This window comes from Acipenser ruthenus, chromosome 1 (genome assembly GCF_902713425.1).
Source record: "Acipenser ruthenus chromosome 1, fAciRut3.2 maternal haplotype, whole genome shotgun sequence".
Lineage (NCBI taxonomy): Eukaryota > Metazoa > Chordata > Actinopteri > Acipenseriformes > Acipenseridae > Acipenser > Acipenser ruthenus.
This window is the reverse complement of record NC_081189.1, coordinates 15,203,061-15,222,857: the sequence shown is the minus strand read 5'-3', so window position 1 is coordinate 15,222,857 and position 19,797 is coordinate 15,203,061. Positions and strand designations below refer to the sequence as shown.

General features: G+C 40.3%; 3 protein-coding genes across 5 annotated transcripts; all 3 read left to right on the top strand.

Moving 5' to 3' along the window:
* Nucleotides 1-1,097: 1,097 nt before the first annotated feature.
* LOC117963946 (G2/mitotic-specific cyclin-B1-like) lies at nucleotides 1,098-6,336 on the top strand. The gene is made up of 9 exons (XM_059010327.1): nucleotides 1,098-1,231; nucleotides 1,873-2,013; nucleotides 2,115-2,225; nucleotides 2,605-2,781; nucleotides 2,896-3,054; nucleotides 3,310-3,546; nucleotides 4,783-4,923; nucleotides 5,851-5,961; nucleotides 6,119-6,336. Exons 1-9 carry the CDS (start codon nucleotides 1,211-1,213, stop codon nucleotides 6,221-6,223), a joined length of 1,203 nt encoding a protein of 400 aa, XP_058866310.1. The 5' UTR covers nucleotides 1,098-1,210; the 3' UTR covers nucleotides 6,224-6,336.
* Nucleotides 6,337-10,816: 4,480 nt separating this feature from the next.
* LOC117963921 (G2/mitotic-specific cyclin-B1-like) lies at nucleotides 10,817-14,577 on the top strand. Of its 3 annotated transcripts, none has more exons than XM_034905802.2 (9): nucleotides 10,817-10,912; nucleotides 11,492-11,617; nucleotides 11,707-11,847; nucleotides 11,940-12,113; nucleotides 12,210-12,368; nucleotides 12,831-13,067; nucleotides 13,384-13,524; nucleotides 13,738-13,848; nucleotides 14,143-14,577. In XM_034905802.2, exons 1-9 carry the CDS (start codon nucleotides 10,892-10,894, stop codon nucleotides 14,257-14,259), a joined length of 1,227 nt encoding a protein of 408 aa, XP_034761693.2. In that variant the 5' UTR covers nucleotides 10,817-10,891; the 3' UTR covers nucleotides 14,260-14,577. The 3 variants fall into 3 exon arrangements, with proteins under 3 accessions (XP_034761693.2, XP_058866020.1, XP_058866139.1); XM_059010037.1 differs by having other exon boundaries at nucleotides 11,934-12,113; XM_059010156.1 differs by having other exon boundaries at nucleotides 10,822-10,932; nucleotides 11,934-12,113.
* A 1,728-nt stretch (nucleotides 14,578-16,305) lies between these two features.
* LOC117404009 (G2/mitotic-specific cyclin-B1-like) lies at nucleotides 16,306-19,689 on the top strand. The gene is made up of 9 exons (XM_034006616.3): nucleotides 16,306-16,437; nucleotides 16,762-16,899; nucleotides 17,137-17,256; nucleotides 17,529-17,708; nucleotides 17,814-17,972; nucleotides 18,168-18,404; nucleotides 18,552-18,692; nucleotides 18,908-19,018; nucleotides 19,297-19,689. The coding sequence occupies exons 1-9, from the start codon at nucleotides 16,417-16,419 to the stop codon at nucleotides 19,399-19,401; spliced, it is 1,212 nt and encodes a 403-aa protein (XP_033862507.2). The 5' UTR covers nucleotides 16,306-16,416; the 3' UTR covers nucleotides 19,402-19,689.
* Nucleotides 19,690-19,797: the final 108 nt, after the last annotated feature.

The following is a 19,797-nucleotide window of genomic DNA, read 5'->3' as shown; positions in this document are numbered from 1 at the left end:
TCAGTTTTCAGTATGTGGAAAACCACAAAGCAGAATGTAATTCAATATGTTAACGTAACATCATTCAGCAGGTTTCATTAGACTTTATAAAGCAAAATGAGTTCATTCTACAGGGTGATGCAACACCTTGCACTGTGGGAACCCAGTGGATGTGAGGTTAACATGTGCTATCAGTCTTCTTACAGCAGTGTAAAGCCTCGTTGATTGATATGTATCGACCCCTGGGAGTTCAAAATATAGTTTTGTACTAAATCATTCATCTATGGTGTGATCTCTGGTATGGACTATAGTAAATTGACTTTTGGTACTGAACTTTTCATCTAATCAGCAACATATTAGGAGCAAATGTACCTTACATGTCGTTTTAGAATTAGTGTCAAACGTTACATGTACAGTACGTATATTTACATTATTATGTCTTTGAGAATCCAGTAGTTTTGGCTGTGAAATGTATCAGTTCATCGCTGAATTCAAACTGTGAACAGTCTTGTTTGAAAGCACAGTATTTCACTTCCAAATGTTCACTTATGAGGCAAATTGCATAGCAGTAGATACCATTAATATGTTTCAAAGTGCTAGGAGTTATTAGTTTATGCATGTTGTGGTCATGTTACTAGCTGTTATGCTTTCCTGTGTATCCAACCCTAAACCCCATTTCCCACCCCCACCACCCCCACCACCCCACATGTTTCTTTGGGTGAGTTCACGGAAATCATTCTGTGCAGAACCTGACCAATTTAGCCAATGATCTCCGTGAACGCACCCTTGTCTCCAATAGTCTAACACGTTTTAGGGGGATGTAATTTTCCACTTCAGTCAAACAAAACATATACATCATATGTAGTAGCCTACGTATTTTGGCAATGCGTCAGTAACCGAACGTCTCTTCTAATTCATCTGCTGTTTTACTTTGAGACACTCAATTTTAAGCTTCCCCCACTCGAATTCGAATTCCGTGCAAGCAGTATTCTGGGATAGAAAGAATAGAAGCCAGAAAAACACATGATCAATGGTCTCCGTGGAAACGCATTCTAAGCAGGGCTTTTCCATCCAATCAAAAACTTCTGATGCTAGGACGCAAGCGAATGAAATGCGAGCGGCAGATGATTTAAACACAAATCTGTGTGCTTGTTAGTGTGCTGTTGGATAACAAGAGTTTGAGTCTGGGTTTTTTTTGGTTGTATGCGTTTGTCTGTTTTAATCGTCAGAAATGGCTCTTCGTATGACCAGAGTAAGTATCATTTTAATTTTCAACTTTTGGTTTTTGTTAAAAAAAAAAAAAAAATACGGTAAAAGAATATTGTAGCGTAGTTGTGTTCTATGGAGGAAATAGTTTATTTTGTATTTAAAAATTGGTATGGTCTGTGTACTGTAATCGATAATGTTGTAACTCAGTAAAACTAATATATTTTTAGTTCTCTTTTTCACGTTGTAAAATGTAACTGGCCTGAATTTGAAACACTTTGTTTTCTGTAGTTTTATTGTGTTCGAATTACCTGCTTTAATTCGGTTTGTTTTTTGTTTTTGACTTTGTCCTGTTGTGTGTTTTTTTTTTTTTTTTTTATATATATATATATATAATCTCTAAAGTAGTTGACCAATAAGCCCTTCCAAAATGTCTACATTTAACTTCACGTCTGACTTGGGCCTTAATATCGTGAACTATTGCGTAGAATAGGGCACATAGGTAGCCTGTGTTTTAAATTGAAGATCGCAATTCAAATATACTATTCCACCGAAAACGATTTCATTAACGTTATATAGTTCGACTGTGCTAGTGAACGGCTAGTTTACTTTTTTCACAGGTGATTACACACTTGTAAAGTACAGCGAGGTTGCAGTACTGCATCGACCTGTTTTTTTTATCCTTAGAGTTCCCAGCTGAGTGCCGAAAACAGGACGGCTGTACTACCAGGTAAGGGAGTCGCCGCATCAAAACCAGGATTGAGGCCCAGAGCTGCGCTTGGCGATATTGGCAATAAGGGGCCCGGCTCCAAACCCACTCAAAAAAAGGTACAACTAACTATTGTAGAAACAATTCTTTATTACGTTTAAGTTTTCCCTTTTTGCCTTACACCCCAGCAGAAGGATAAGCGTTCTATATTTTGTTGTAGGAAATCAAACCCATCACTTCTAAAGTAGTTCAGCGACAAGCCAGCAAGTCTGAAAATGCCCTTGACGCAAAAGTGCCTAAGAGAACTGCAGCCAAGCAGGTTACCGAAGAGGTGGGTTTTTTAATAGGTTTTGTAACTTGGTTCCTGTACAATGCTACACTATTTAGCAGACTTCTTTATCCAGATACAATTTAATGAGTTCCTGTAAGGTGGAGAAACCAGAAGATCAAGGCTGTATTTAAGTAGCACATCCTTTTCAATTCTTGATAATCTACAGTAGTATTGATTGTAATGTTTACTAAACTACTATTAGCTTTTACACTTCCTGCACTAGACATGCTGGATGCTATAAAGAACTGAAGTTGCTTTATTTTAAACCTACATTTGCTGAATGTAAACCTGAAAAGGCAATTCCAGCAAATTGAATATCTACAAACTCCTTTTAGTTTTGTCGCATCTGAACAAAATGTCTTTCCTCTGGACCCTGTAGTTGCTTCCTTCCCCAACCCCAATGGAGACATCAGGCTGTGCACCTGAGGAGGACTTGTGCCAGGCCTTTTCAGATGTGCTGCTGAATATCAAGGATGTTGATGCAGAGGATGCTGAGAACCCAATGCTCTGCAGTGAATATGTGAAAGACATCTACAACTACCTAAGACAGGTTGAGGTCAGTATATTGAATTAAGTCTTGCTAAATGTTCAGACCTGAATAACTGGACCTGTTTAGTCTGGCTTGACTATTAAAATGCTTTAATTCGAGTTCCTTTTATCAAAACTGCAGGTGGAGCAGGCTGTAAGGCCGAAGTTCCTGGAGGGACAGGAAGTCACTGGGAATATGCGTGCTATACTGATTGACTGGCTAGTGCAGGTTCAGATGAAATTCAAGCTTCTTCAGGAGACCATGTATATGACTGTTGGAATTATTGATCGCTTCCTTCAGGTAACAATTGAAGGGGTTATTTAGTGGCTTGGTAATAAATTAAATATGGGGGAGGGGTAATTTATTAAACTGGATGTGCAATAAAAAAAATGAAACTCCCTAGACCACAAACTGGATATTCTCCTGAAGTCTGCACATTAATTGCCTGAGTGTCCCATATTTATCATAGTGGCTATAGTGTGAGGGGAAACAATTGCTTTTAATTTGTCATTTTTACTCCCAATACACTTAACACATTGTCATTGTGCATTTCAGGCTAATCCAGTGCCCAAGAAGATGCTGCAGCTTGTTGGCGTGACTGCTATGTTGCTGGCCTCCAAATATGAAGAGATGTATCCTCCAGAGATTGCAGACTTTGCTTTTGTTACTGACCACACTTACACCACGGCTCAGATCAGAGCGATGGAAATGAAGATCCTGAGGGTGCTCCACTTTGGCTTTGGCCGTCCAATTCCCCTGCAGTTTCTAAGGCGGGCTTCCAAAATTGGAGAAGTGAGTGGTGTATTGTTTGCACTTGTTAATCGGATTCCCCCCCCTTTGCTGTATCAAGTCTTTGGCACTTGACATGCACCAAGCTATCCTAGTTAAAGTTTCAAAGGGGAGACAGAGGTGCTTAATTTCAGCAGTGCATAATGTATTTCCACTGCCTAAATCTAGCAGTTCCAGTGATTAACTTATTCACACTACTCCTAGATTTAATCAAAAGCCCTGAATACAGTAACTGTAGTGCAGACATTTAAGTGAAAGCCACTGCTGTGCTCATGGCTTTGGTAATTATTATTTATTTATTATTATTTATTTCTTAGCAGACGCCCTTATCCAGGGCGACTTACAATCGCAAGCAAATACAAATACATTCAAGTGTTACAATATAAGTCATACAATAAGAACAAGAAATACAATAATTCTCAAGTGTGACAAACCACAATTCAATAATACAGCAGATAATAGTGAAAGTTACATCAGGATATGATTAAGTAGTGATAGTTACATCAGGATATGATTAAGTACAAAATACTACAGATTAAACACTTGGGAGATTACAATATTCTGAGGTACAGGATTAAATGCAGTAAAATAGGGGGCAGATAAGAGCAAAATAAAGCATATTTAAATGAAGGGTGATAGTGTCCCAGGATACAACAGAGGAGTTCTACAGGTGCTGTTTGAAGAGGTGAGTCTTAAGGAGGCGCCGGAATGTGGTCAGGGACTGGGCAGTCCTGACATCTGTAGGAAGGTCGTTCCACCACTGCGGAGCAAGGGTGGAGAAGGAGCGGGCTCGGGAGGCAGGGGAGCGTAGCGGAGGTAGAGCCAGTCTTCTAGTGCAGGCGGAGCGGAGAGATCGAGTGGGGGTGTAGGGAGAGATGAGGGTCTGGAGGTAGCTGGGTGCAGTCTGATCAAGGCATCTGTAGGCTAGTACAAGAGTCTTGAACTGGATGCGAGCGGTGATCGGGAGCCAGTGGAGCGAGCGGAGTAGTGGAGTAGCGTGGGCGAAGCGAGGTAGAGAGAACACCAGGCGAGCAGCAGAGTTCTGGATGAGCTGGAGCGGACGGGTGGCGGACGCAGGGAGGCCAGCCAGGAGGGAGTTGCAGTAGTCTAGGCGGGAGAGTACCAGGGCCTGGACCAGGAGCTGGGTAACATAGTTGGTGAGGATTTAGACATACTTTGTTTACAAAAAACTGGATTGTAATTTGCTTTAATTTAGTTGTACACTTTTCTCTTCTATAGGTAACTGCAGAGCAGCACACCCTGGCTAAATATCTAATGGAGCTGACCATGGTGGATTATGATATGGTGCACTATCCCCCGTCCCAGATTGCAGCTGCTGCCCTTGCGTTGACCTTAAATATTCTTAACTGTGGTGAATGGGTAAGTACACTCCAGGCTATAGTTTTTTTTTTTTTTATTACTTTATCCTGCCTTTATTAAAGCTTGCTGTATGGAGTCTTGTACACCTTGATTGTCTTGCTATAGTCTTGGCAGCTATTTGTGGCATTTCTGCCTACTGCTACATGGGCAGTGCATTTGTCTCTGGTAATGCCATGCAAAATTACCTACCAAGTCTTTCTTTACCCTGGTGGTCTGTTTCACCATGTTGCATTAGTAGATGGCTTAATGGGTACCATGTAGATGGCTAGTCTTTGTAACATTTATGTATAAAGGGGTGTCAGACTGCTGCAGTGGGTGACGTCAGACCAGAAACAGGAAGTAACACACAAGACAGACAGTGAGGTTGGTGAAGCTGAGTACTTGGTTGTGCTCAGCATTTAATAAACAAAATAAGAGCACACAAACACAGGACACGGCACTTGTGCCAAAATAAATATATAAACAAAACGGACTAACCAGTAAACAGTGCACGGACAGACAAACGAAACACGGTGAGTGAGACACTTTTCATTATTATTCTTTTTACCTCCTTCTCCACTCACCGAACACCCAACCCCGAGTGAGTGAAAACGTGCTGCTTTTATGCAGCTGTACTGAGACTCTATTGCTAATCAATCAATTGGAGTCTCGGTACAACTGCACGTGAATTAAGTGTACTCCCGTGACACACATTATCTGCACGTGATGTGCCATCCTCGTGCCTAAATACAAATATACAATTTAAATCACATGTGAAACACAGACCCATTTATATCCCGTGTACCAATGACTATACACAAACGTTTACACACAACACATAACATATATAAACTACACACAAGGGCGTGGCCACATTGCCACAAGGGGTCAATGGGGTTTTGACTTACTGCTGTTGACCTGAAGGCTTTTCTCTTGCCTTTTCCCTAGACCCCTACTCTTCAACATCACATGAACTACACTGAAAGCTGTTTGGTTCCTGTGATGCAGCACATGGCTAAAAATGTTGTGAGGGTCAATGAAGGACTATCAAAACACATGGTAAGGATTCCTTTGTTTACATTGGTAATTGAGTAATAACAATGGTGTGATACTGCAATGTTTTGTCATTGGTAGAAAGATCTTGTGAACTGTTTTGGAAAGGTTTATCTCTTGATTGTGGCTCAACACTACTAAATTGACTATTTTATTTTTGTAGGCTGTCCGGAACAAGTATGCAAGCCAGAAGCTAATGAAGATCAGCACTATTCCCCAGCTAAAGTCTGCAGTACTGAAGAATCTGGCTAAATCGCTGTCCTCTTAAATATTGGCTGTGTACAGATTTCTGTTGTATAGTCTTGGCACTATGTGCTATTGTAAATTTTTGTATTATGCATGGCTTTTATAGATTTTAATAAAGTTTTTTTTTTTTCTGTACATTGTCTCCCTTCATCCACTGAATCCTGTATTTAAATGGTGTTAACTGCCTTTTTCATCGACTCTTGCACAAACATTCTTCCCCTAGGCAAACTAACTGCAATGTGTGGTTTATATTCTTTTCCTCATTCATCCATAATACTAATACTCCCATGCCTTTGTGTATATTGAGAAATGACTAGGAATTACTAACTGAAGACAGCCTAGGTAAGTTTTTTTTTTTTTTTTTTTTTTTTTTTTTCAAATTTGTTTGATCAATATATATATATATTTTTTTTTTTCCCCATTTCTAGAATTAACAAGTTGTGCAAATAGGTAATCCATACTTAATGGACTAACCATAAGTGACATGAGCCAAGGACAGCTAAACAATTCCTCCTTTCTATGGTCACAAAGATTGGCTAGACTACATCGGTGGACAGAAGGGGTTTTGGGCTCTTCCAAGTAGAATGGTGCCTTTGGGCTTTCTCTGGGATGTGGTGTATATTAAAATTGTCATATAGAACAATCTGAACAGAGGTTTTAAACTAGGGGGGCTCTGGTATGTATCTTTTATATTTGGAACCCTTGAAGTTGTAAATATCAGCTTGTGGTTTATGAGCTGCATACCAAGTTCCTGAGTAAGATCATTATTTCTGGTCCAATATGAAACACCCAGTGATCATTTTAATAAGCACACCCCTGAGGTGATTTTCTTGTAAATCTGCTACTGCTATTTCAACTGCTATTATCTCATTACTAACTGAGATGCAGGCTTTATATTTACTTCAGTGTTCTGGAAACTACCTGGGTTCCTATCTATCAGTCCCCTTCCCTGATGGTTATGAGACTTTCAGATATTGGCTTTGTACTCGGCACACAAGTTTATTCTTTGATTCTCTAGGTCAAATCGTTTCTTCAATTTGGTTTCATTACCTGTATTTCGCAGCCATGTTGTTTTAACCTCTGGTCATAACAATGATCTTGGTTGCACACTTTGTGATACTCTAGTTACATTTGGTCCACAGCTGTTTTCTGTGAGTCTTTCACTGCCACATCGTTTGATACAGTTCTATACTCCCATGGGAAGCTTTGTTTTTGTCCACAATCCAATGTGACAGATGCTGCTTTAAGAGGGACTGTCCTAGGGTCTGTGTTCCGTGATAGACAAAGAGCTGGTCAGACTGATGCAGAGCTCTTGTCCTATCCATGTAGCATCTCAATGCCCGCACTGGGCAGAGGAAATTCAATCTCTCATCCTCTGCTGAAGCAAACGGAGGTGGCTGGAAGGACTTCAGTTCCACAGACTAATATGGAAGGCTATGATCACTTTGGGGAGGAAAGCAGGGTTGGTGCGCAGACACCCTGCTGCCATCCTCTTAAATATGCATTCAGGAGCTGTACACAGACAGCGTCTGCAGCTCACTGACCTGCTTAGCGGAAGTGATAGCCACGAGGAAGGCTGTCTTCACAGACAGGTACTTCAACTCTATGGAGTGTATGGGATCAAACTGGGCCTTCGTGAGAGCCTCCAGTACAATATTAAGGCTCCTTTCGGGGAGAACAGTCCTCCTGGGAGGGCATAATCGCTGAGCGCCTTTAGAAAAATCAGGTAGCCAAGAAATGTGCACCCGGAGACACCAAATCTACGGGGTCATGGCATGCAGAGATAGCCACTAAATACACCTTCAAAGTGGAAGATGACCTACCAGCATCAAGCAGTTCTTGCAGAAATTGTAAGATGACTGGCATAGGGCAAGATACTGGGTCATGGCTTCCAGCCAGACACTAAGCTTGGAAATACCACCACAAGTGTACAAAGACCTAGTGGAGTCTGCCCTAGCGCTCTGCAACATACCCACAACTGCATCTGATAGCCATAGGGCTAACCAGGGCCAGACTCATAGCCGGAACCTGCCCGGTTCCGGGTGCCAAAGAGTGCCTCTCGCCTGACTGAGATCCATGCGCAGTGGGATCTCCCAGGGCTAGCCGTGTAACAGCTGGCACAGGGTCGAAATTCAGATTCTCCTGGGCCACTTGGGGACCACTAGGAGAACTGATGCTTCCTGTAACTGGACCTTTTCGAGAAAGGCCGGGAGCAGTGGTATAGGCAGGAAAGCGCACAAAAGCGCAGGGCCTCACGCAATACACCGGCCATATAGGCCGTGAGCACACTTGCCGTGTTTGACAGGCGAATTGTCTGCGCCTCTGCTGCATACGCCCCCTTGCAGTGAAGGTTGGGGCACGCCGGGTCTCTAGCCAACCCACTCACCGACAGGGCCTTAACCAGGCTCGCGATGGTGGCGTCTACTGGGGGGAACCCCGCTAGGCCAAACTTTTCCGCACCTTCTAGACAGGCAAGCGGTGCGGTCTGTTTTAGCACGCTAGGACCTGAGGCCGGACGATCCCAGGAGGAGCGTACCTCCTCCATGAAGTCTGGGAAGGCCGGGAACTTTTGAGAGCGAGGAGCTATCGACTGAGTCCGGAAAACAGACCAGAGTGGTTCTGCCGCTGGCGTCCAGGGAACCTACAGGAAGGCTGCAGCGTGTCCCATAACTGCCGATACCGAGCTAGACAACGGGGGAGCACTGGCTTCTGATGCTACCTCGAAGCCAGGTTCTTCCTCAGCAAGAGGTTCGAGCTCCCCTCCTACCTACATGTCAGAGGAGAAAGAGGCCCCCTCCCCAGAGTCCGCTATAAAAAGCATGTCCTCTTGCACTAACTAGGATCTGGGGGAGGTGGGGGATTGCAATTGGGGCTGCAAAGGAGCTGAGACTGCTGCCAGGGCCGAAGGTGCCTGGTTGGCCAAGGTTCATTGAATTTTTTTTTTTTTTTTTTTTTAGCGCTTAACTCGAATATGCTACACTAGCGAGCGAGTAAAAAAATGTATGGAAAATCATCTAGCGAGTATATTTCTTGCGAATAACCTGACAATGTAGCGACACATGCAAATTAGGCTATGACATCACGAAACGTCACGGGGAATTCCCTTTGGCTCGCTAGAATTTGTCGTGGATGGAAAACTGACATTCAACACACAAGATCATGATGCACCTAATAATCCTCTCTTTCTCGCTCCAAGGAAAGACACGGCATTATATAATCCCCAGCCCCGCCTACTCCTAACAGGCTTAATTATTCAATTCAACATTTGCACCTGGGATGATTTTATACAAAAATAAATTATTTAACATTCATACTTTTACAATAAAACATTAATATATTTTACGTTAAACATGTTTCTTCTCATGTGTATGTATTTGTTTAACCTGCACGTATACCGTCTTTGTTTACAAACGATCGTTAAACTATTATAATGCTTACTTATTATCATTGTCATTATTATTCTTTAGTCGTTAACTATAATCAGTAAAGACTGAAAAATAACTTCCCGTCTAGTGGAAGATTACCGAAAAAAGTCAATAACAAAACACTTGTTCCACATGTATAGCTACGGTAACTTCATTAATGGAAGCGCCCTAATCTAATTAAAGCAATACACCGTCATATATCAAACACACTTGATCAACAGCATGCACAATACATAACAAACTCACGGCTCTGTCGCCTTTAGAATAACAATCACAATAACAGGCTATTCAATATTACAGTGAGGGTCTCACCCTCATAAATATACACATAAATAAACATTATATCTGTGGTGTGATAATGATAATACTAATATGAGGAATAAACTACACCAAAGTGTGCAGAATAAGCCGGTAAACTCCGAATTATACACTATAGGGCTGCAAACGACGGCTACTGATTACATAAGGAATGCATTCATTTCAAAAACTTTTTTCTTGTGGCAGCATTTTCCTGATTTTCAACGAACACGTTTCTGTCTTCATCAGTAATATTTTGAAATCTGGTCGTCATTTTTATTAAACTGTCGGTTTGTGTGCTGTGGGGAAATTAGTTAATAATCCCACTCGACCTGTACATAATAAACCTTATAATCTTACAGCTGTACACAATAAAACTATAAACTCAGGGAGTTCTAATATAGAATATATAGGACTGTAAACGTGTACTACTGAGAAGAAGAAGAAGAAGAAGAAGAAGAAGAAGAAGAAGAAGAAGAAGAAGAAGAAGAAGAAGAAGAAGAAGAAGAAGATGATGATGATGATACAGTCAAATCTGTAACAAATTATATTTTCTGATAAATACAAAATAGAAGCACAATTTGGGTACAAAAAATATTGTTAGAATTTTATTTGGATTACAGTTGCAAAGTTTTCGCTTCGTGCGTTAATCAAGTAGTTTTAATAAGCATTTGCGAGGTTTAAGTGACGCTTACTTCGCTTTTTGTAATCAGGTAGTAACAGCCACAAAATAAATATCAATCAAAACCTCCAACACTCCATTGTAAATGTAAAATAATGACCGTTTAGGAGCAATTTTGCAATTCTGTAACAAACGATTAGAAAAGGAAATCTATGATTGTGTCGTCAAATAACAACGAGCAAATGAGATTCGAGTATCAGGGTATTTAAACCCGCAGCTGTCAGAGTGCGTCAATGTGCGTTTAGAGAAAACATTTTTGTTTCCCGGCAAGCTTGTATACGTTTGTATGGCTCTTCGTTTGACCAGGGTAAGTGTTCTTTTTTTGAGGTACAATACTGATATTTCAGTCCCTGTGTATATTTTGCTCTTTTTTATATGTGTATCTATTTAATTACGTTGTAAACTAGCACTTCTGTAACATTAGTGTGTATTTAACACACTGGTGTGTGTTGACTTGTCTTTTTACTGCCTGGTGTTAAAGATGCTTGGAAATTGTTTGCCTGAAAATATCTTTCTGTAGATGGCAGTTGTACATATGCTTTCCTCTTAAGCGTGGAAACGAAGCTAAACTCTGGATTACTTGGAAAGCTTAGTTTGTCACTGCTGGAAAGATGGGTTTTTGGTATGTTTGGAGGAAATCTGACAAAAGTAGCCTCTTCAAACTGTACAGTAATCCCAATTTACCCAATCAATATTAACTTTTTTTTTCTCTCATTTAGGAAATTGCTGTTTTTAATGCACTTAACAATTTAATTTTATATTTGATTTTATATTAAATAAAGAGTAGCCATTTATGTGGAAGTTTCCTCCTTGTTGGCTACAATCGAAGTACTGTGCAAGTCATTTTTATATGACTGCAATTAACTAAATGGGCTTTCTTTCTCAGAATTCCCAGCTAAATGCTGAAAACAGGACTGCTCTGGCTGTGGCCTCTAAGCCTGGACTGAGGCCCAGGGCTGTGCTAGGAGAGCTGGAAAATAATGGGGTTGTGACAGCACCAGCTCTGGTGAAGGTAAATCTACGTCTGAGGGGCTTGCAAGGTAACTGTAACGAAAAAAAAAAAAAAAAAAATTTAATCCTGACATTACTCTTACACTCTAGGAAACCGCCTCAATTTTGCATGTATTAAAACCAGTCACCACTAAAATGGTTTTGAGGAAATCCAGCATGATTGAAAATGCCCCTGGTGTGCAGGTGCCAAAGAGGACTGCAACCAAACAGACCAGTGAAGAGTGCTTACAGGTGAGGGGGGGTGTGGGTTGTTTGGGTTGGTGTGTGGTTGTGTTTTTTTTTTTTTTTTTTTTTACATTTTACTCATGATCATTAAGTTGCAGATCCAGCATTCTTCCCCAATGGAGACATCAGGCTGTGCACCTGAAGATGACTTGTGCCAGGCCTTTTCAGATGTGCTGCTGAATATCAAGGATGTTGATTCCGATGATGCTGAGGACCCAATGCTCTGCAGTCAATATGTGAAGGACATCTACAACTACCTAGGACAGCTTGAGGTCAGTATGGAGTTTGGGGTTCTCCATGTGGTCCTGAGTTGAAATCTGGTGGTTCTGCAATTGCTGAAATGTAACGCTTTCTCCTCTATTCTAAAGGTAGTGCAAGCAGTTAGGCCAAAGTTCCTGGAGGGACAGGAAGTCACTGGGAATATGCGTGCTATACTGATTGACTGGCTAGTGCAGGTTCAGATGAAATTCAGACTGCTTCAGGAGACCATGTATATGACTGTTGGAATAATTGATCGCTTCCTTCAGGTGAGAAGGATGTGTGTACTTTTTCCTGCTACAGATGTCCCAGGATATCCTCAATAACCTGTGTAATATATATTTATTTCTTGGACGCCCTTATCCAGGGCGACTTAGTCGTAAACAAATACATTTCAAGAATCACAGTAAAAGTAGTAATACAATTAAGAGCAAGATAAATACAATGACTTTGGTTCTAGCAAGTACAAGTATGACAAAATACAATTCAATAATGGAGCAGATAAGTGTCAGTAATAGTTGCATCTGGATATAATTAAATACAAAATACTACAGATTAAATAACACTTGACAGATTACAGTACTCTAAAGTGTGGGATTAAATGCAGTAAAATAGGGGGCAGATAAGAGCAAGTAAAGCCCATTTAAGGAAGAGTGATAAGTGTCCAGGGGGAAAAAAAGCGTTCTACAGATGCTGTCAATGTTGGCCTCTTTAATTTTTTTTTTCTTAAGGTTAATCCAGTGCCCAAGAAGATGCTGCAGCTTGTTGGTGTGACTGCCATGTTTCTTGCCTCCAAATATGAAGAGATGTATCCTCCAGAGATTGCAGACTTTGCTTTTATTACTGACCACTCCTGCAGTACAGTGCAGATCAGAGCTATTGAAATGAAGATACTGAGGGTGCTCCAGTTTAGCTTTGGGTGTCCTATTGCTCTGCAGTTTTTGCGGAGGGCTTCTAAGATTGGAGAGGTGAGTGGAGGTCATATATTGGTGGCTACCGAAATCCTCCAGAGCCCATTGGAGCTAGAGCTTCCTTTAGATAAGCCAGATTGGTTTACTTCTGTTTGGTGGTAGATGTCACACCTGAACTTCATGCAGTGCTGATCTAATGTTTTACAGGTAGACTATTCTGACGGTTTAGTCTGTATTTTTTTTTTTTTTTTTTTTTTTTTTGGGGGGGGGGGTGGGTTTAGATAGCTTTTACTTGAAGCTGTACTGTCAAGAAATGGTATTGTGCAGTAATTGCATGTGACAAATCTGTCTAATGTTAGCCTTTCCTTTTTAGGCAAATGCTGAGCAGCACACCTTAGCCAAATATCTGATGGAGCTGACTATGGTGGATTATGACATGGTGCACTATCCCCCATCCCAGATAGCTGCAGCAGCATTTGCCCTTGCCTTGAAGGTTCTTGACTTTGGTGAATGGGTAAGAACATAAGACTCCAATAGGGAATGAGGGGCCACTTGGGCTCACCTAGTAGCTGATTGGTAAAAATAGTTTTAGCTTTCTTAAAGGATCCCAGTAGGCTAGCTCTGAAGACCATGGCACTTTTGCTATTCAGGGGTTAGCTTGCATAACTATTTTACCAGTTCATATTGGATACAGACTTTATGCCTGAAGTCTTTCTCCCCTCCCCAGACACCCACTCTGCAGCATTACATGAACTACACAGAGCGTTCTCTGATTCCTGTGATGCAGCACATAGCTAAAAATGTTGTGAAGGTCAATGAAGGACTCACCAAGTACATGGTAGGTGTGTGGTAGGGGTTTTTGGGGTGGGGCTTAACTATAGTCTCTACTCTACAGATTCTGATCCCTGACAGTGAGTAGGTTAAAGCCTGGCTCTTGTGCAGTGGTTAAGATGTTTAGTCGGTATGTTGTCGCTGGTTATCGCCCAGCCACTGCCCTATTGCATTTTCTCAAAATAAATATTTTGTATGCTAAAGTTCTAATTCTGCAATGTAATCCTAGACCCCCTGTCAGTGTGCTTCCTCTCTTTGCTACTATTTTTATTAATTTTTTTTTTTTTTTTTTTTCCCCCAGGCTGTTAAGAACAAGTATGCTGGCCAGAAGCTAATGAAGATCAGCACAATTCCACAGCTGCGGTCTGCTGTAATCAAGAATCTGGCTCAACCACTGTTGTCTTGCGACACTGTTTAACCTATGCTATTGTAATCGTGTTTTTAAAACTAAAACAAATTTTACTATATCTGCACTTGTGAAGAAATATTTAACAAAAAAAACCCAGTAGTTCTAGCTCATTTTACTGGTTTCTTATTTAATTTTATAAAATTTTGGCTATTACGATTTTTAGTATAGGTAAGGTATTCATGAAACTACAGCACTTGCTGCAAAAGTCAAACGGACTTTGTTTTAATTGCAATATTAAGGCCATATAAGTTATTGTAATATACCTTGTCTTTGTAAATGATGTACTTTTTAAATTGTTTTTAATATATAAATAAACTTTGAATTAAATCTGCAGTATTGTTACTTATCTAAACCTCTTGTTTGGTTCCGTTGCAGAATCAATCTGAGAACCAGATGTTTTGTCTGACCAACGCGATAGTTGTATGCCTTGAACTCTATCTGACTACCCTTCAATGGCTCTCCTATCTACAATAAACTTGATCAGCTGAGATCTACTGTAGGGATCCCTATTAACTGGGATGTTTTGCTTGGACAGAACTTGCTTACTTTTGCTGTAGTATGTCTTACACTTACTGTCCTGATGGGCATTCTGTTTGGGACAGTGTTTAATTACATGACATTTCTTTCCCCAAAATATTGTTTAACTATGGTGTCAATGTCTTGCCTCACAGGTGACCCTCTTTTGTAATCTTGTGCCACAAAGCAGTCTGCTTTCTTATCCAGTTAACACATGCTGTGCTAAATGCTGTAATACACTCTGACATTTGTGTCTTATCTGTACATAATGCCATCAGCCACTCCCAAGAAAGTGTTTTTCATGGATTTATTTTTATTAATGTGTGTTTCTGGGGGAAAATGTGGTGTACACAATAACATTTCTATACAGGTGGAATGTGTATTCTGCTGAATTGAAAATGCATTTTGAAATGTGAAGAAGCGCCCGATAGTCCAGTCGCTGACTTTCAGAATTGTTGCTGAGCTGCAGGGTGGTGATTATTTGTGAGCTGCTGTAGAGGTCCCATGTTTCATCAACAGGAATGATGGTCCAGACTATTTGCTCCATATGAACAATGATTAATCTGACCTAAATTGTTGAAATTACATTTTAAATCGATAAAAGAAAACAACATTGATTAATTTAGTTATATAATTTACAACTTGCATTAGAAACCCATCAATAAATGGCATGTACATACAATCATATGCTGATCATGACAAGCCGTGATCTTGGATAGAAGTTTTATTTTGCAGGTTGTACAATGATTATTGCAGCTCTGTGGGTTTTAATGTCAACGTGTGGATCATTTGGATGGCCTGTGGTGTGACAGTAGCCAAATAAAATACTTCACTACATTTTCAAAAGCTATAAAGGCAATTTATTCAATTGATCTAAACAGCAACAGATTTAAATACAGCCCTGGTCTAGATCTTTGTGTACCAAGGTTATGAAAATCAAGCTAGTGTCTCTGGTGTATTTCTGCATGACATATGTAAAATGCTAAATTTTAATGGGTAGTTAGACTATTACATATAAATACCTGGGTACCGGATGGCATAATGGATGATGAGACACTGTATGTTTTCAGAATTACTAAGAACGCAATTCCATCAAAGGGTTCTGTGACATCACATTATTGTATTACTATTTTTTTATATATATAATGCATTGATTAAAATAAGAAAACAAATGAGAGCCGAAAGTGTTGGAGGTTATAAACTAGCGCCCTCGGTGAATTGTGAATTTCTGATGTCAGAACTATAGAACTATAATCAATTCTGTCATTATTCATGATTTATAGGTAGTTATTACAGCTATAGAGTATGGGTGAATTTGAATCAATAGAGTATGTGAAAGACACGCTTGTTAACAAAAAATGAAGAAAGCAGCAACATGTATCTAAGCAGCCCAGTAGGTGTCATACCTCAATTATGCTGCTTAGAAAAGCCGAAAACCGGAAAAGGAGGGAAGGAAAAGAGAGTTTTAGTCGGGTTACGTCAAAGCCATTACCCAATCAAAGTTGTTCTTGTCTTGAAGACGAGCGAATGAGATTCGAGCAGCGGGACATTTAAACCAGCAGAGCGGAGGCTGACTTAAAGCGTGTTTAATAGACAGCGAGTAGGATATTTTCAAAGAGTTTGGCTTTTATTTGCGTTTTATAATTTGAAATGGCGCTTCGTTTGACCAGAGTAAGTGTGTTTTCGTATAAGTGCATGCATATGCGTTTTTACTGCTGTTTTAGAAGTAGAGTTTGTGTGTGGGATGTATTATTTTTATTATTTCCTTACCCGACCCTCTTTTGTTTTGATTATTCAATGTATATACTGTGATCATACTTTTTAATGCACAACATGGGTTGGAATTTAGTGTGGTTTGAACGAAGCGCAAAATAAAATAGCCCATTTCATATTAATGGTCTCTGCAGTCGTACTGTTGGATGCTTTTGGTACGGGCAGATCATCGTATCCAAATAAGGTGTTGTTACTGTTTTGATATTGACGTGTTACCCGCAGAATTCCCAGCTGAATGCTGAAAACAGGACCGCTCTGGCAGGAAAAGGAGCTGTCGCCTCGAAGCCTGGATTGAGGCCGAGGGCTGTGCTGGGAGACCTGGGAAATAAAGGGCCTGTGGCAAAACCAGCTCTTAAGAAGGTAATTGTTGTAGACGTGTTTTATAAATGGACGGCTGGTAACCTACCGCCTAGGCATCCTGCATCTATGCTGAATAAGAGTGTAGGTCAGAACTAATTGTAAAGACCGTGATAGCATTTGATGTGATACAACCATACCTGGTGCAAGCTGGATGTCGATTTGTGTCGTACCCTATACAATCACATATGTGTTGCAACTTGCTGAAATTCTATTAACTCAAAGGCTTTCATTTTTCAGGATGTAAAACCTGCCGCTACCAAAGCGGTTAAGAAAAAAACCAGCAAGTCTGAAAATGCCCCCGAAACACTGGTGCCAAAGAGAACTGTAGCCAAGCAGACCAGTGAAGCGTGCGCCAAGGTAAGTAAATCTCATGTTTTGTAGTTGGAAACCATTTGTTGTTGTAAAAATGCCTGCAGTAATGTAAAGGTACATGGTAAATGTCAAATGTTTAACTTCCTGGTTCACTGAATTGCTTTGCATTCTTGCCAAAATGTTAGATAAGCAATTGAAAGTGCATTGATTGACCTAAATATTGAATTTAAAAGTGAATTCTGTAACAGACGTGATGGATTCTACAGTATATTGAGCTAGATATTTTTTTTTTTTTTTTTAACTTGGCTTGCGTTCAGGTCCAGCCTCCATCCCCAACCCCAATGGAGATATCAGGCTGTGCACCTGAGGAGGACTTGTGCCAGGCCTTTTCAGATGTGCTGCTGAATATCAAGGATGTTGATTCAGATGATGCTGAGAACCCAATGCTCTGCAGTGAATATGTGAAGGACATCTACAACTACCTAAGACAGGTTGAGGTCAGTAACATGTATGGGATGATGTGTGTAGTTTTTTTTATATATATAACAAAGTGGTTGACTTGTATAAGACATTTGTTTTAACACAACTCTTCTCTGGCATAGGTGGAACAAGCAGTTAGGCCGAAGTACCTGCAGGGACAAGAAGTTACTGGAAACATGCGGACTATACTGATTGACTGGCTTGTGCAAGTCCAGATGAAATTCCAGCTGCTTCAGGAGACCATGTATATGACTGTTGGAATAATTGATCGCTTTCTTCAGGTAACACTTGGGGGTGGCAGGGGGAAAGAAGGCTGTCCCTTGCTGGTCACCAAATGGTTTTTGGTAATTAAGTGAAATATTGCACTTGGTTAGTGTCACATTTTTGTAGTGGGAGGGGAAACAAAATAGGTTGTTTTTAGCATATCCTTTTTAACTTTACTCTCAAACTCTTAACATGTCATTGTCCATTTTCAGGCTAATCCAGTGCCCAAGAAGATGCTGCAGCTTGTTGGTGTGACTGCTATGTTGCTGGCCTCCAAATATGAAGAGATGTATCCTCCAGAGATTGCAGACTTTGCGTTTGTTACCGACCACACTTACACCACGGCTCAGATCAGAGAGATGGAAATGAAGATCCTGAGGGTGCTCCATTTTGGCTTTGGCCGTCCAATTCCCCTGCAGTTTCTGAGAAGAGCTTCCAAGATTGGAGAAGTGAGTGGTCTGTCTGCCTAAATTGCTTGGAGGAAAGTTAAGCCCTTGGTGGTCTACTTCATACCATGTGGTGTGCATTTTTTGATTAGAGTATTGTATTTACTTGGCAAATGGTAACTCCCATTTTGTGGTTGACTATTTTTATAGGTAACTGCAGAGCAGCACACCTTGGCTAAATATCTAATGGAGCTGACAATGGCAGACTATGACATGGTGCACTATCCCCCATCCCAGATTGCTGCTGCAGCATTTGCACTGACATTGAAAGTTCTAGACTGTGGTGAATGGGTAAGTACATTCAAGACTGTAGCTTTTATAACTGCTATAACAATATGGATATCAGGAACTTGGGTTGGGATTAATTATATATTTTCTAAACCAATTTAATCTCTTCCCCCACCCCACTTTTTTTGCCTGAAGGCAATAAGTGGTCGTTGCACTACTTTGGTCCATTTTATAACCTGTACAATTGTGAAACTCTTTCCCCCCCCCCCCCCCCCCAGACACCCACTCTGCAGCATTACATGAACTATACAGAGAGCTGTTTGATTCCTGTGATGCAGCACATGGCTAAAAATGTTGTGAAGGTCAACGAAGGACTCACAAAGTACATGGTAAGGTTTTTCGCATGAAATGTCGTGCTTGATTTTTGTATTCTAAACTTGTGTGCCTCTGCAGGTCACTAATTTGTTAAACCCTGACCTGTATTGGCATGCTGCTTAAAACACTCAATGTGTTTCATTTCCAGTGCTAATGCCCCAACACATTTGCTTGGCTACAGTGATCCGTTTGGCACTTTTTTTTTTTTTTCTTTTTGGTCTAATTTTGACTTGGATTGGTTTATTGCGTAACTGGCAGTTTTAGACTTTGGTAACTTTTCTTTCTTTTCCAGGCTGTGAGGAACAAGTATGCAAGTCAGAAGCTAATGAAGATAAGCATGATTCCTCATCTGAAGTCTGCAGTAATCAAGGATCTAGCTAAACCTCTACTGTCTTAATGTTTGAGACAGTTTATCTTTAATTATATTGGCACTGTGTGCTTTTTTTACAATTTTAACCAGAGTAATCCATGGTATTCAAATATCGGTTCCAGAAGTCTCATTTTCAACTGTAATAAAATAAGCCATTTCAAATGCAGTAAATCTCCATCTTGTATTTATACCAGTCCAAGCTGGAGGCCTACTAAATGTACTTGTTATCCTCTCCAGTAGTAAATGTTCTTAATGTAATCTAATGCTGCTTTTTTTTAACTAATCCTGCTTTCTAATAAAGTTTTAGTAGCTACACTATTGTGTGTTTCTCACTCTCAATGTTAAATTATTGCATGCACTTAACCCATTAATTTTTTTTATAAATGTACAGTTAATGTAACTTTAATGGTTAACTGCCCAGTC

Coding starts and splice junctions, on each gene's coding strand:
- LOC117963946 (XM_059010327.1), top strand. CDS start 1,211: ATGGCTCTTCGTATGACCAGA. Junction 3,547..4,782: donor GGGCTTCCAAAATTGGAGAA/GTGAGTGGTGTA, acceptor TCTCTTCTATAG/GTAACTGCAGAGCAGCACAC. Junction 4,924..5,850: donor TTCTTAACTGTGGTGAATGG/GTAAGTACACTC, acceptor CCTTTTCCCTAG/ACCCCTACTCTTCAACATCA.
- LOC117963921 (XM_059010037.1), top strand. CDS start 10,892: ATGGCTCTTCGTTTGACCAGG. Junction 13,068..13,383: donor GGGCTTCTAAGATTGGAGAG/GTGAGTGGAGGT, acceptor TTTCCTTTTTAG/GCAAATGCTGAGCAGCACAC. Junction 13,525..13,737: donor TTCTTGACTTTGGTGAATGG/GTAAGAACATAA, acceptor TCCCCTCCCCAG/ACACCCACTCTGCAGCATTA.
- LOC117404009 (XM_034006616.3), top strand. CDS start 16,417: ATGGCGCTTCGTTTGACCAGA. Junction 17,257..17,528: donor CCAGTGAAGCGTGCGCCAAG/GTAAGTAAATCT, acceptor GCTTGCGTTCAG/GTCCAGCCTCCATCCCCAAC. Junction 17,709..17,813: donor ACTACCTAAGACAGGTTGAG/GTCAGTAACATG, acceptor TCTCTGGCATAG/GTGGAACAAGCAGTTAGGCC.